Source organism: Periplaneta americana, chromosome 12 (assembly GCF_040183065.1).
Source record: "Periplaneta americana isolate PAMFEO1 chromosome 12, P.americana_PAMFEO1_priV1, whole genome shotgun sequence".
Classification (NCBI taxonomy): Eukaryota; Metazoa; Arthropoda; class Insecta; order Blattodea; family Blattidae; genus Periplaneta; species Periplaneta americana.
The window spans coordinates 67,867,411-67,882,909 of record NC_091128.1 but is presented as its reverse complement, the minus strand read 5'-3'; the positions used below and the strand labels follow the sequence as shown (position 1 = coordinate 67,882,909).

The 15,499-nt window shown below is 34.7% G+C and overlaps 4 protein-coding genes across 8 annotated transcripts in view; 2 read left to right on the top strand and 2 right to left on the bottom strand.

The window, feature by feature from the left end:
* Positions 1-2,931, bottom strand: part of PNUTS (Phosphatase 1 nuclear targeting subunit) — a 199,198-nt gene extending 196,267 nt beyond the window's left edge. For 2 of the 4 annotated variants that reach the window (XM_069841469.1, XM_069841472.1), the window contains exons 1-3: positions 2,792-2,931; positions 2,532-2,686; positions 1,833-1,915 (exon numbers count right to left, since the gene is read on the bottom strand). In XM_069841469.1, coding sequence (XP_069697570.1) covers positions 1,833-1,835 — 3 coding nt within the window. In that variant the 5' untranslated portion in view covers positions 1,836-1,915; positions 2,532-2,686; positions 2,792-2,931. Of the gene's footprint in view, positions 1-1,832; positions 2,432-2,531; positions 2,687-2,791 lie in introns of those variants that run through there. The other 2 variants (XM_069841471.1, XM_069841470.1) reach the window with 2 other exon arrangements.
* A 174-nt stretch (positions 2,932-3,105) lies between these two features.
* Positions 3,106-14,148, top strand: mRpS18B (mitochondrial ribosomal protein S18B). 2 transcript variants are annotated; one of them, XM_069841477.1, is made up of 6 exons: positions 3,106-3,247; positions 7,008-7,152; positions 7,439-7,536; positions 9,072-9,202; positions 9,289-9,424; positions 9,782-9,921. In XM_069841477.1, the coding sequence occupies exons 1-5, from the start codon at positions 3,143-3,145 to the stop codon at positions 9,416-9,418; spliced, it is 609 nt and encodes a 202-aa protein (XP_069697578.1). In that variant the 5' UTR covers positions 3,106-3,142; the 3' UTR covers positions 9,419-9,424; positions 9,782-9,921. The 2 variants fall into 2 exon arrangements, with proteins under 2 accessions (XP_069697578.1, XP_069697577.1); XM_069841476.1 differs by having other exon boundaries at positions 9,289-14,148.
* Positions 9,451-14,148, top strand: Pyroxd1 (pyridine nucleotide-disulfide oxidoreductase domain 1). Its single transcript, XM_069841474.1, has one exon. It carries the CDS (start codon positions 9,451-9,453, stop codon positions 10,888-10,890), a length of 1,440 nt encoding a protein of 479 aa, XP_069697575.1. The 3' UTR covers positions 10,891-14,148.
* The window catches only part of neb (kinesin family member nebbish), a 328,637-nt gene continuing 325,771 nt past the window's right edge, over positions 12,634-15,499 (bottom strand). The window contains exon 17 of the mRNA XM_069841473.1: positions 12,634-13,097. Coding sequence (XP_069697574.1) covers positions 12,715-13,097 — 383 coding nt within the window. The 3' untranslated portion in view covers positions 12,634-12,714. The remainder of the gene's footprint in view (positions 13,098-15,499) is intronic.

Here is a 15,499-nt window from a genome sequence, read left to right as displayed (position 1 = left end):
GTGAAAAGTGCTGCCAAAATAAATCCAAGGATTACGCGTGCAATACAGAAGACGGAAATGCAACATAGTATGTTAAGTGCAAAACTGAGAAAAGGGACCTCGACAGCTTCTTGGAAATTACCAATTATTCAAACATATATTCTACCAGACACATTTAGTTCTTCTTATATTCACTTTATTTACTCAGATCCCTACATTAAGCATTTTCTGCAATCCTGTCTGTCAAATAGGCTATCTATATTCATCATCACCTGTGATCAAACCAGAAGAAAGAGTTGCTCAGTTCGGAAGCGTCTCAATCCTCAACTTCAATACGAATGGCCAAATAAGCTTTTATCTAGGCTACTTGCTACACTGTTCAATTTTCTGTGCGTGTAGGCATGCAATCTGGTTAGAACATTTAAAGAATCAAGTTTAAAATGCGAGCTTAAGATGCATTAAGACTTTGTCATATGGATTCCTCACTGACAATTAACCTATATCTTAAAATACTAAAAAGTGCAGATTTGTCTGCGTCTGTCGACTGCGCACCATCATGCTTATGAAAACTTTTCAGTACCAATAATTTATTGTGTGTGCAAACAAGGTTGGAATTTTGAAGAGAGAAAGGAAGAAATCCGTGTTCTGAAATTTATCCGATGGCCCGTGTACATGCACCCATAGGCTATTGCTGGTTTACCTTCAATTATCGTAATTAGTCACATTGAAAAATTTTTAATTTTAAATTATGGTTTATTTAAATACGCTCGCAACTGCAAACGTTATATCAGAGTCGCCGGAATTTTGTCTCGCAGTTCTTTTACATGCCAGTAAATCTACTGGACATGAGCCTGTTACAATTAAACACAATTATCATTGACCTGTGCCGGGATCGAACCCGTAACCTCGACCATAGAAGGCCAGCGCTTTACAAACTACGCTACCGAGGCCGACTAGTCTCATTAATATTTGCATGAAATTTTAATAATAGAACCCCACGTCATATTCGAGCAGACTGATATTTTTTTTCAGTCCAATACTTAAAATCCTCTCAATTATCAATCATTGTAACTAGTAGGCCTACTTTTTTTTTTTTACCCTTCCCTGTGTAGCAAAATCATGGAGTGCGTAGTCTGCGAGACGCGGTAATGAACTGTGGTCATAATTCCACAGTTCAGAATATTCATGAGGATAACTTCATTTCATACAGGACTCCAGAAAAAAAAAAAAAAAAAAAAACGAATTCTATTGTTCTTGAAACCGTTGCTCTTCAAATCCTTCCAGCTTAGAGTTAATGTAATGATTTTGATCACATCGGTGTATCGAGCTCATGAAATGGAGTCAAGTCTAATGTCTACAACTAACTATAGATAGCAGCACTTCCTTGATATAACTTCCAGACAGGATTAAAAGTACAAAATAAGGAAATTTTAGTAAACAGAATTATATCCTACGAATTACAATAATCTATTTCCTTATTGTCACGATAAATATGAATACTGCATTGTATATTGAACCTATGCCTTCCCTCTGCACCCCCCCAACTTCAGCCATTGCCTTCCTATTGAACCCCAACTTCAGCCATATTGGATCACTTGGACTGATCGAAACATGAAAAAAAAATTAGCAACCTTGGGCTGATCGAAACACGAAAAAAAAATTGCAAGCTATTTCCAGTATGCTACTTACAATTCAACACAGTATGTATTACATATTCCAATTCACATTAACCGTAACTAAAATTACCTTCCCCGAGAGCTTCTAGACTTTCTATCAAGCGAGTTGTCATGCAATACCCTTCATTTGACCTTGGTAGCCATTTTGTATTTTCGATGGAATGAATATGAACTTACCATAGTTGAGAATATTATCACGCCAAATTCACATTAAACCACAATTCTTCATGAAATAAGTAAATCTTTTAACTGTTCTGAATCTGAAAACACAGAAGTCTCGCATTAAGGTCTACTTCCGTAGAAACAAATGCGTGGTGCAAAATAGTCCATAACACAATTCACTATCTCAGATATATTTACACTACAATTATCACAAAAATCACTACGTCGTCTTTACACAGTATTGCTATATACTTTTAATGTGGACTAACCCCAAAACTTCATTTATATTATATAATGTTTGTTCATTTTCCAGGTCATATTACGCTATTTTAGTAACGGGTCATATAAAACTAAACTTCCAAGGCTACATTCCCCAGCTCCTTGACAATCATTTACATACTATAATTTCAAGTTATCCGAATTATTGTGGCATATATAATATTGAAACACGGAGCATTCAACGCGAACAAGGTGCAGCCCTCCTAAGCACGAAGTTGGCAAACTATGCGCAAATCTTCTGCGCATACCCCACCCTACTACGTCATACAGGAAGTATCGATATAAAAAAAAAAAAAGTCATCCTACATACATTTCACGCCATTGTGCATTTTACCTACGTCACGTTATTTGTATTTATTATATGTAACAATAACAGCCTAATTCTCGAGAGATCATTGAAAATATATATTTACATATTTGGCTTAAGCCACTTACATCATGCTCATAAACTGTCCAAATATTAAAAAAGAAAAGTTAACTGAACATGTTCGACAGTAAAATAGTCCTATGCACTATCTACACGGACAGAAAAAGTTGAATTGGTTGTTTGGGAAAGTGAATCCTCATGAATCCCACTCTTGATTAGGCATCTGAAAATAAAAACAATATATAAATACCACACCAAAAAGACGATTCTCAAATATAATAGAGAAACACAATACCATACTTATTAAAATTTAACACAACACACCTACCTACGCTACAGAAACCATCAGACTAACGACGTTGCGTCACAGTAGCGTCATTCCCCTCCCCCCACTCAGAGAAAACACCAGTGCTTCAAATAAGTAAATAAAAATATTACAAATTAATCTATTTTTAAGAGTACTTTGAAATTTTCATCTACAAAATACTTATAATTATTCAAATTTATTACTATAAAACTTAATATTATGAAATTGAGTCCGTTCACATATTATATGATAGATGAGTGTAACCAGTATTTACCACAGAGTCTATATTCGCAACTCCTATCTTCTTTGGTTTGAGACTAATGTTCCTGATGGCAGTGGTGGCACAACTGGCAGAGGGCTCTTTGGTCCAATATGGTGTTCTCTATCGTATTGCGAGGTATTCGAAATTGCTATTATTATCGAACAGCAGCGCATAATGCATTGGCACAGACGTGTGCACGCAGTACAGATATAAAGGTAAATTCAACTAAATTAATGCATATGTTCTTTTGTTGGATAATAGAAGGGAGGAACAGGATTTCGTAAAACTATCAGTACTTTTAAGGTTAGACGGAACTCTAAAATGAATCCCAAAGACACTTTTCTGCTGATACTAGATCAAGTGTATTTATAAGACGTTCCTTTTGTATACAGATTTTGTGTTTTGCATGTGGTGCGGTATGTATCATTGAGCAAAAGGATAAACTCCAGAACACGGATTGCACCCTTTCCCCTCTTACTTCAAAATTCCAATCTTGTGCACACAAAATAAATTATTGGCACTGAAAAGTGCCTTTTCGTAAATATAATGATGCGCATTCGACAAACGCAGACAAATCTACTCTTTTTAGTATTTTAAGACATAATTTGGTAGGTGCAATCCGTGTTCTAAAATTTTCCCAATTTTTTTTTTTTTTTGAAATGTTGAAAAACATCATACCACTTTTCACTTGTTGGTTTGCCACAAAATTTCTCATTTTTTGAACTACTTACAAATGGATGCTGCAGCAGTTCTAATGCTTCCGCTCAATGGGAATGCTAAGATGACCAAAGAAAAAGGTGCTATGTTCTTCTCAAACAGTGCAAAATATGAGAAGCGTTCAGAAATGTGCATGAATCACAGCAGTTCCATCAAAATACTTAAATATTTACGTGTAAAATGTTACTGAAACAAAATCAAAGCTTCTGGGGACAAAATTAATTTCCGGGGACAAGAACGGGGACATTTGCTCCCCAGGGAAAGCAACTCAAAATCGGATACTGTCCCTGGAAATTGGGGACATCTGGTCAGCCTACATATTAAGTACAAAAGAATACGGTGAAAGAAACAATCGAGTAACTAATTAAAAAAAAAAAAAAAGATGGGAAGTGTATTCCAACCACTGCCTGCTGGATCGCATCCTATAGCTGCGTAAACTGCCTGCCCAATCAACGATTATGCGCGAACAGCCGCTAGGTGGCAGGTAATGACATTTGCATATACTGGTAATGTTAATAGCGGTGGGCACTGCCTGCCACCTAGCGGTAAAATAACTTTGATTGAGCAGGCAGTATAAGCAGCCATAGGATGTGATCCAGCAGGCAGTGATTCCAACATATTTAGCCTACTAGCCTATCATCATAGGCACTAGGGTATAGTACTGCAACTATTGGTGCAATTGTTCCCTACGTTATGACTTGTGTCGAAGAAAATTAAAAAACTAATATATTCTAGTACATAAAGTCACGAAGCTTGAGTTGATTTTTTTGTATTTCTCGCGATACAATGCTCCAAGTGGTTAGCAACAGAGTACTAGGAACAATAGACTGTGTGATAGTAGCGATCCTAGTGGCTAGCAACTTAAGTTCAACTGTCATTGGATGCATATTCCCTACATATTGAGCTTCATGACTGTATGTACTAATTGAAAATTTACGTATTACCGGTACATTTTCTTTGCATCATTTCTGGATAAATTTACTTATATAGTGCTCAAAAATTATTGCATATTATTTTATTGCAAACTTATGAAACATGCGATCTTTTTTTTTTTTTCTCATAAAATGTATATAATAATTTGAAGTGGTAATGGAAATTACGGGAAAATGGCTGAATGGATTTTAATGAATGACCCCTCATTTTGAAGCTTGGCATCCAAGGATATGCGAAAAAATAACAGTTTTCAGTGAAATGTCAATTATCCTTGCATAATTTTCCAAAATTCACATGTCAGTTTTGAGAACTAATGGCTTTTCAGGAAAAGACAAAAAAACACACTACAATAAACCATATACCTGTAGGCCATGACCTGCAGAATTGCTTACATATTTAGAACTCACATTGTGGTTAATGAGAAAGACAGGCCACAGTATAAAGAAGATACAGTAGAGACAACTCTTGTTGTTGGTACTAAAATCAAGCTCAGGGAGATCTAATTCTTAATTAATCCAACCATGTCGCTAGTATCGGCAGAGCTAACAGCTGATTTTAGCAATCAGCTGTTCAGACATGCTAAACTTTCAGATGAAATTTTGTAATGACTGTTGTAATTACTCATTTGTTCTGTAGTGATATTTGTCTTATTATGTAGGCCTAATGAAAATTCACTTTTTTAATACATATAAAATTGCAGTGTTCATGATTGAAGTAAAACATACTATTAGCCAAGTGCTTACCTTTATTCTGTTTCTTCATAATCATCTTGGATCACAATATGTTGTAAAATACATCAAGGAAACATTTAATAAACAAGAATTCGAGGTAACATGTTATAATTAAAAATGTGTTCACTATATATCCGATGTAGACTACTAATTGTAGGCCTAACTACCTAGGTGTACAAAGAGGGCCTAATAATTATCTACCACAACTTTCAACACATAACTACGTACGTAATCCTTAAATCATTATGGAGTGCTGCACTTGGTGGGTAATGCTTAACTGGCAACAGTTAAATCCCGGTAACTTCTTTCACTTTTCCTTTGCTGTAAAAGGCTACGTTTGAATTACAATATTCTTACCTTCTTAAGATAATATTGCAGTAATACATTTGAATTAACAAATTCTTACCTTCTTCCATTCTCGTAAAGAATTTTTTGTAGTCAGTAATACAAATTTTTAACTCCATAGTTAGACACAAGAGCCCTACACCAAACCCTAATTACGTCTTATAGGCTAATTTTATAAGATTCGAACTCAGGAAATAATTCCTTTACAAAGTTGGCTTATTACTATGATCAAAAATCATTATGTATGTAAATTTTGACTTTTTTAACACTTTCATATGCATAGTAATTATCTCTATACAAGCCTCGAACCCAGGAAATAATGCACTCGCGGAGTTCAAATTACGGTATGTTACTACACGGGCAAGGGTCATTGCTCATATCAATTTTTGTATCTTTTCCATCACTCTTTCATAGCTACACCAACATAATCAGGTAATTATTATATAGCCGAGGTTATGTTTTCTTTCACTTACAGTAATTAGAGAAATTCTATTCAACCAATGCAGTTAGAAATTTTAATGTGTATGTCACATATTCATTACTCACACAAGTTAATACAGCAATGTTTAGTGGACCAGTATTGCCGGGAAGAAGTGCAATGGTTACAGTTTTTAAGGAAAAACCAAGAGATCTCACTTACTGATAAAATACGAGGTGTATAAGATTTTGTAATCTGCTGATGACTTCAACAAGATCTTTTAGCAGGAAAATTAGTGATACCGTCCTCTAATTTCAAGGCAGTTCATTGAGTTATTACATTGCTTTGAATGTTACATCATCATTCAAAATGTCTGGTATTCTTTCTGGAAAATAAATCTAAAAAATGTTTATTTGAACTTCTAATGAACTTAGCTTGCAACATTTGCTGCACAAGCCACTAGTATTAGTTTATTGCAACAATTTCTTTGAGGACTGTAGATATTGATTTTGAACGAAATCTGTCCAATAGGAAAAATAGCTGTACACAGACAGATTAACAGACAGCATGCCAAAAACCACTTCTTCGGTATTATGGATGCTGAAAACATGTATTACTGCAAAAATTTCGACACAGGTTATTTTTCAGTATCACGATAATTTTTCTTTATAATTTATATAATAATAAGATTGGTTATGATGTGAAGAGCACACTTTACTTAAAAGAAGAAGAAAAGAAAAAGTAAACAATAGTCAGAATTTTTAATTAATCTTTTTTATTACGTTGTGACTTGCTAGCATTACTTCTTGTCTTCTTTCTTCTTTAATGCAGGATATTTCTGTGCGCACTTTAACACTTAGTGTTCCATTGCACTGTGACAAGGAAGTAAAAGATGATCCTGAAAAAATTGATCCATCACGTGATCGCACCAAAATCATTCCTGTAGAAACTAGTATGAAATACTTGAAAAGTGAAGGTATGTATGGCATTGGAAAGAAGAAATTTTAATCCGAAGTTTTCAGGTAATATGGTGCATGAAGGAATCATAAATATTTGTTGTTTCGAAACAAACCATCAAGATAATATCCTGAACAGTCAAGATGCATTTCTGTTTTCTTATACTTGTTTAATGTAATAATATGAAAAGAGATCTTAATTTGAGTTATCAAAGTTTACATTATGATGAAGTGAGGGTGTTTGTATCTAAATTGTAAACAAATGTATCTATTTAAATTTAATTAGCCTAAATGATTTCATTTCAGCATACAAGATAACTTACGGTGATAAACCAGTTTGGACTGAATATAGAAGAAATCATAAAGGTGCTTTTCCTCCAAGAAAGACTAGAAAAACTTGCATCGTAAGTATAATATGGTCTATGAGTGGATTACACAAATGAAGTTATTTGAACACAGGCAGTTTGCACTAATCAGAGTGGATATTGGTCATACCAAAAGGGGTTGAATGCAAAACAAACATATTTGGATTTATCTCCATTCCATTAAATATGTTGGATGGAAAGTTAATTCTTTCTGACCTGTGACCACACCAAACATTTAAATAATTGGGAAATTGAAATGGATTGTGAAGCTTTTAGTAATGAAAGGTCTGCAATAAATATCTCAAAATAACCTGAAAATAATATGTTCTAGAAATATATAATGTAATGGGTCAATAACTACAGTATTCCCTGACAGAAGAGATGCATTTTAAAATAAGACAGTTTTTAGGGGGGGGGGATGTAAAAAAAATGCATTAAACTGAAAAACCAACGTTTCAAAAGCAAACAAATTTCATTCACTCATTTATCATATAATATGTGAATGAACTCAATATCATAACATTACGTTTTATAGCAATAAATTAGAATAATTCTAAGAGTTCTGTAATAGTATATTATGATACACGGTTGAGAAGTGCTTTTTTACAAAACCGAGGAAAAGTTTGAAAAACGAGCAGAGTGAGTGTATTGTACAACATTTTTTTTTGCACAATCATGTATTTTGCAATGAAAATTTAGAGCAATATTATTCCAAAGCCTTCGCAAAACTGCACTGTAATAGTAACTAAGTAACAATAAGTGCACTCTAATGGGTCTATTTCAGTATAGTTTTATGTTATGAAGAATGGTTTCATAACTTTCAAGGCCTAGTACATAAAAAACAATCGTGCATAAATGAAAATTTCAAAGTACTCTTAAAAGTAAGATGATATTTATTTACGTATTTTTGCTGCTGTGATTTGTTTTATAAAAGTCGAAACTTTTTCCTTTTGACTTTTCAAAGAGGACTAAAATCATCAGTTGAACTGGAAGACATCTCTTAGCCTCTGCATATGGACATAATGGGAATATAAAATGTAAATTTTACCATATTGTGCCAAGAAGAAATGGTTGGGACATTATATACTTTAATATGTGTCCTTTGTTGTATGCTGTCCAATTCTGCTTCATTGGCATCAACTACTATGTGCAGCCATCCTGCTTCCTTTGTTGTTGTTTTCTAATGCCAGGAGCTTGACAATAAAGTTATTTGACCTCTTGCACTCCAATATTTTTCAAAGATATTATCATGACCAGCCAATGAAGCACAGATTTTGAGGTGTTCCGAATCCATTTCTTCGTTTGAGTTGCACAATGGGCAGTTAGGGGACTGATATATTCCAATTCTATACAGGTGTTTAGCCAAACAATCATGGCCTGTTGCCAATCTAAATGCAGCTACAGACGATTTTCGTGGTAAATCGGGAATTAACTGTGGATTTTGATGCAGAGATGTATCTAGTGTGTACTATTCTGTAACAAATGTAGATAGTGTTTTCTGTCATCTTTCCCATGACAATTGATTAATCAGTATAGTCACTGTTGGATGTATAAGAATTGGTGTCAATTTTCAGAGAGCTGGACAAATATCTACTGGCAACCCATGTCCAGTTTGTAGAGACGAGTACTTGGTGTTACATCACGAGAATGTAGACTTGCTAAAACAGTTCATCTCACCACATACTGGAGAAGTACTCAGTTTTTCGTAAGTATGATTGTTGAAATAATGAGCTGCTTATTGTGCGATGTATTTATAAAATTAGTACTGTAATATTATTTCTGTTTCAACAGGAAAACAGGACTGTGCCAGAAGCGTCACAAAGAACTACTGGTAGCAATAGAAAGGGCAAAAGACTACGGTTACATTACATTTGATGTTCCTTTCCGTGCATACAATTACTCTCTCTATTACAAACCATAGTTGTTAGTAAGTATATTTAGTTTCACCCATAAATGCAGAAGATGGAGAACTACACGTTTATTGTAGTGGGAGGTGGAATTGCTGGTGTATCTTGTGTGGAAGGATTGGAATTTTTGTGTCCTGACAAGCAAGTACTCCTCCTTACAGCTTCCCCGCTTGTTAAGGCTACCACCAACATTATTCATTTGTCAAAAACTCTCTGTCAATTTGATGTCAAAGAACTTAAAGCTGAAGCATTTGCAGATACACATCCAATGGTTTCTGTAATACAAGATACTGTAACATCCATAGACAGTGTAGAACATACAGTTTCCACATCTCAAGGGAAATGTTTCAAATATGAGAAACTTTGTATTTGTACAGGTGGAAGTCCAAAGTTAATAGGCGAAGAAAATCCATACATTCTTGGAATACGTGATACCGAATCTGTAGAAGAATTTCAGAATAGGATAAAGGAAGCTCGCAGGATTGTCGTTGTGGGAAATGGTGGTATAGCAACAGAGCTCGTGCATGAAGTAGAAGGTGTAGAGATAATATGGTCCATTAAAGATAAGCATATATCAGCCACATTTGTGGATCCGGGGGCTGCTGAGTTTTTTCAAACAAAGCTCATGAAAGGAGGCGACAAAGAAATTGCTGAAAAATCATCAGTTGTAAAAAGAATGCAATTTACCTTGGAGGGGTCCTCTAACCTAAAAGATGCGCCAAGAGGAGCAGCATTGGGTCCAGACTGGCATTCCAATTTCAATATTCATGGGAGTTACACCAGCAGAACCAAAGTCACAGTGGAATATGAAACTGAAGTTAAGGATATCACTCATAGAACTGACTCGACAGATGTGTGTGGCGAATCATGGCCTGTGTATGTTCAGCTGACCAATGGTAAAACATACGGATGTGACTTCATTGTCTCTGCTACTGGTGTTGTGCCAAACAGCTCCTTGTTTGAAAAAAATGAGGGACTGGCTCTTGCAGAAGATGGAGGAATTAAGGTGAACTGGAAGATGGAATCATCCCTGCCTGATATATTTGCCGCAGGAGACGTCTGTACTGCATCGTGGGATTGTGCTGCCCATTGGTTTCAGATGAGGTTATGGACACAGGCTCGGCAGATGGGGATGTACGCAGCTAAGAGCATGGCAGGATCATTAGCAGGCGAGGAAGTGCTTCAGGATTTCTGTTTCGAATTATTCTCACATGTCACACGTTTTTTCGGATACAAAGTTGTGTTACTAGGTCTTTTCAATGGTCAAACACTCAATAGACAATACGAGGTTCTTCTCAGAATTACTAAGGATACAGAATATATAAAGTTGGTAATGAAGGATGGAAAAATGCAGGGAGCAGTCCTTATAGGAGAAACTGATTTGGAGGAAATGTGTGAGAACTTAATATTAAACCAGCTTGATCTCAGTGCATATGGAGAAGACCTTCTAAACCCTAATATTGACATTGAGGACTACTTTGATTAGTTATTACAGATTTTAAAGTATGGTTACATGTCACTGCAGTATGAAAAACTGCGCAACTCACTTATGAACAGGATTAGGGTTACAGCCACTTTTTTTTATATTGGTTTTGTTGAATCTTTTGCAGTAGTTTTGTCACGCAAATGTACCATTAATACTGTACTTCAAATGGTTTTCATCACGTCAAACGATTTGTGACAATTCCTAATGTACAACATAGCATAGTTTCAAAGAGAAGGCAAATGGAAGTCATCCAAGAGCCTGTGCAATAGAGACGAGCAGAGTTGCCAACATTACGAGAATAGTACCATTGATTATTAATACTACAGTTCTTTCTGACAGCTTTATAATAAGAATGTTAACTTTCAGTAACAATTGGGACAGAAAAAAATAATACGTAGTAAATATGCAAACATTAGATAGTTGCTCATGCTAGGATCACTAATATCGCCTCATTACAGGCAATGCACAGTCTATTGTTTCTAGCACCCTCAAAACTCGAGCTTCGTGACTGTATATAGTAGACTGTGATGTTAGGCTTTTGGGTATTCCATTGTGTCCTGGAATATGACATTTCCGATGTTTCGAAACTACATACATACTTTTATTAATCCAGAATCAATTATTTATAGTTCCCACACATAGGCAGAGTTATGGGGAGGGGGAGGCTGCCCCCCCCCAAACTTGTCTAAACTTTCCTTTTTTCTATTAATGTTAGAAAATATTGAATTCAAAAGATCTCTGGTTTTCTTTATGATTAAGTTTCTGTGCTTAAATTGATGAATTAATGTCTTCAGATCAAAATTTCTCAATGTATAAGAATTTGTATACCTCATTTGAGGAATGGAGGCACTGCAATGTTTCTTTTGTAACAGCCTATACTCATGTGTTAGAAGTGTGCAGGTTTTCAGGCCACCACTTGGAGATATGAATAACACTGCACAATAATACAGAAAAAAGAAAAGTGATCCTGATATAATATGTAAACTTAAAGACGAGATTATAATAAAATAATAGAGTTTGCATTTCATGATATCTTCAGGAAGGTAAGCTTCATATAAAAAAGTTTCTGTTAGCACTGTGGCGTAGTGTTATTGATATATGCATGGGTTTCTGTATGAGAGAAAAAAAAGAGGAGATTGTTTTTAAGTTATGCCCTATTATAATTTTTAGTAAATCTACAGGTCAAATCCTATACAACTGTTCGAAACATAGTGGATATAGATGTAACACTGTAAGAAACATGCCCCCCGAAAATACCTTTATTAAATTATTATATTCGGATATACTGTACCATGTCAAGCTATAATAGGGGGAGGAGATAAATGATGTCCCCCATAACCCTGTTATATGGGGATTCTATGGTTTTGCTTTGTCCCCCTCAAGGAAACAGTTCTCTCTCAGCCTATGTTCCCACATACACTTGCTTCATTTGATTTCAGCAATTATTAATTTCCCTGTATAAACACTAGCCCTGATTAGCCTGGGATAACAAGCCCTCTGGTCTTACCTATCTGCCGAGGTGTTGGAAATGTCAAGTTCCAGGACACGGGTAGAATATTCAAAAGCCTAATTCAGTCACTGTGTGAAAGTGTAGAAATCCATATAGCAGACACAAAGTTACAGTTGAATTGTGGCTGAAAAGTAGCGTCTTGTATGTAAACAGACTCGCAAATTTTGCAGCTCTTGTGTTGCACAGCAGACATAGTGACATATGACCATACCTTTACAATAACACAACACATCAACAATAAATGTTGCAGTTTATTTATATTTTAGAACATTAAAACAATATGAAAGCACTCAACTTTTACTCCATGTTGAATGTCAGTCAGGATATTGACACTGCTGACTGGTAGTAAGAAAAAACCTCACTGCCTTCTGAGTCCGAGATGATGCATTACGACAAGGAGATTGTAGAATTGATCTACTTGGGATTGCACAATCTGAAAGGGGGTGATGAAAGTATTTATCTGGACTTAAATCACCAAGCAGTTGACTATCTTGTGAACTATCTTTAAGTAGTTGTGACGTTTCATGGTCAGAATCAAATGTGGATCTCAAATCTTTGATAAGATGATGCAGTGACTCCACTATAGTATTCACTTTGTCATATCCTCTCCAGGACTTGCACAGCTTGTCTAATCTGTGGGTTGCTGTCTCCATTTGTTGCAGGCAATTGTTTATATCTTCAGTATCTAGAGTAGAGTCTGTAACATATAAGCAAACATATACACTGTAATTTGAAATTCAGTCCACGTCTAAAAAGAAAGGGTGAATTTTCACAATTTATTAGTGATACTGTTGTTTTAACAGTTTTGTTTTCGAAGTCACAAATTTAAAATCTAACTCTTGAGAACATTTTGCATTGTTCTATATTGAAAAGGATTAAATTTTCACAATTTAAAATATACATTTTTAATACATTCCATGTACAAGTAATAAATTTAGACGAAATCTTGAGAGCATAGTGGATTGTTCTTTTGAAAAATGAAAACAGTGGATTTCTTTACAATAGTTCAGATCAAGGTCTTCAGCTCGTCATGACCAAATTAAGAAAGTTATAATTAGTGAAATCAAACACTTAATATCTCTCACATCTGACCAGCCTCATGGGCTAGTGGTCAGAGCTTCGATTCCCGGTTAGAACACAGAAATTTTTTCTTAAAGGGGAATGTTCCTGTCTTCGTCCATGGTCTGGAAATTAGGTTAGGGTTAAATTTAAGATCTCACCTGGCACTTCATAATCATCCTATCATATCATCGGGGCAGTGTAACTCTGCCTTCCAGGTGCCCCAACCCCAGAAGTGAGTTACAAATAAGCCATTGCCAGGAGGACCAGAAATGTCAAATGACAACCTGGTGGCTTGGGTTAAAAAAAATTCCTGATAACATAATTTAACAACACGTAAAAGTTCCATATAATTATGTGATTGTGTATTCACAAGTTCAAGCTACAGATAATATGTACCCATACCATAAAATGTTAAAATTGAAAAATATTAAATGATTGAAAACATTCTTGTGACTTTGAGAGGATAGATCAATGTTTATCACTGCTATAATCACATCATTGACAAATTATGTATGATGAAAATTATGTAACATTTTTATTTAAGCAAAAGTTCGAAGTTAATCCAAATATATAAAATTATGAGATTGCCTAAGAATTTAAAAACTTGTTGGGTACTACCTAATTTATATACTCCTATCTACAATTTTGTATTGATGTGTGAAAAATTAAAGAATAAAATCAGAAAATTTTCAAGTTTTTAATGTTCCCTCATTCTCCTCTGGGTTCATTATTCATACAAAGAATGTGTACAACTATCCTATACCTGTTTTTTTTTTTAAAGATGGGATAAGACAGGAAAGTTGAATATCACATATGAAGGATACACGGGAATAACGATCAAGGTCCATTTTAGAAAGTTTCGAGAAAAACGAATTTTAAAGTTTAAGCACTTAATACTTTCTTATGTGTGTATTTAACAGAAATTGACGTAGTGGAATGTCAAGAACGATTATTTCTTATTACTAGCTAGACCACATGATAGTACTTCCTTTCCACTATAATATGGCATTATTAACTCAATTTCGATTTTTGATGGACCTTGATCATTTTTCGCGTGTACCCTTCATATGTGGTAGGCCTGTTGGTATGGTAACAATGGTTGAGTTGCCAAACTTACTGTTCCCACGAATCAAAAGCTTCCGAAACATTAAAAAATACAATGCAGCAATTCTTCTTTTTCAATTTAGCATATTTAAAACATCCATTAACTAGAGAAGAGTTAATGTGTATTCCTGGCAAGTTTACAAATCTCTTTGTTGAGTATTTAGGATAATGTAAGAGCGAAGTTTTGAACAAAAAAACTCGTTCAATAATTCTTCTAATTACTGAAAAGACTGAAATAGGTCTCCATTCCTTGATGTTATTGACATCTCCTCCTCTGTATATTAAAATTGTTCGTGCGGATCTCAATGATTTAGAAACATAGTTAAAATAAAGAATAGTATTCACCATTAATGATAGAAACCTCTCAGTTTTTAAATGTCTTTAAGATACTAACAGTTATTTTATCCAGACTTGGAGATGTGTCTGCTTTAATGTTGTATAAAGCTTTATGAATATCTTCTACAGTCTACTACGAGTTTTCTACAGAATCAGGATTCGTAACTGGTGCATTTTGAATAAGAGGAGTATTTATAGAAGTATTATTTTCATCAGGTTGGCTGGAAGTCGATGGAGAATTTAGTATTATCTGCTGGGAGCTGGTTGAAGAATAATGTTCAACTACTTTATCCTTTGATATTCAGGATGTGCCTTTCCTAAATGTATGTTAACACCTGCAGTAGATTTACATATCTTCTTACACATAGGGCATTCAGCAGCAACTACATTTATATTTTGATTAGAGGACATGGAATCACAAAATTATAAAGTAATTTATTATATTATTCGTATCCAAACTACTAACTGTAGTAAATAAGTCCGGAATGATGACTTCATACACATTAATTATGTAGAATGAGTAGATAATATTGATTTAGAATTAGTAATAAATAATTTTCTAATAGTGTATAAGTATGTAGATATTTCTAAAGAATG

Excerpts from the sequence above, each read along its gene's own strand:
- mRpS18B (XM_069841476.1), top strand. The coding sequence starts at position 3,143 with ATGGTGTTCTCTATCGTATTGCGAGGTATTCGAAATTGCTATTATTAT. Across the intron at positions 7,153-7,438 it reads GAAATACTTGAAAAGTGAAG|CATACAAGATAACTTACGGT; the intron begins GTATGTATGGCA and ends ATTTCATTTCAG. Across the intron at positions 7,537-9,071 it reads AGACTAGAAAAACTTGCATC|AGAGCTGGACAAATATCTAC; the intron begins GTAAGTATAATA and ends GTCAATTTTCAG.
- Pyroxd1 (XM_069841474.1), top strand. The coding sequence starts at position 9,451 with ATGCAGAAGATGGAGAACTACACGTTTATTGTAGTGGGAGGTGGAATT.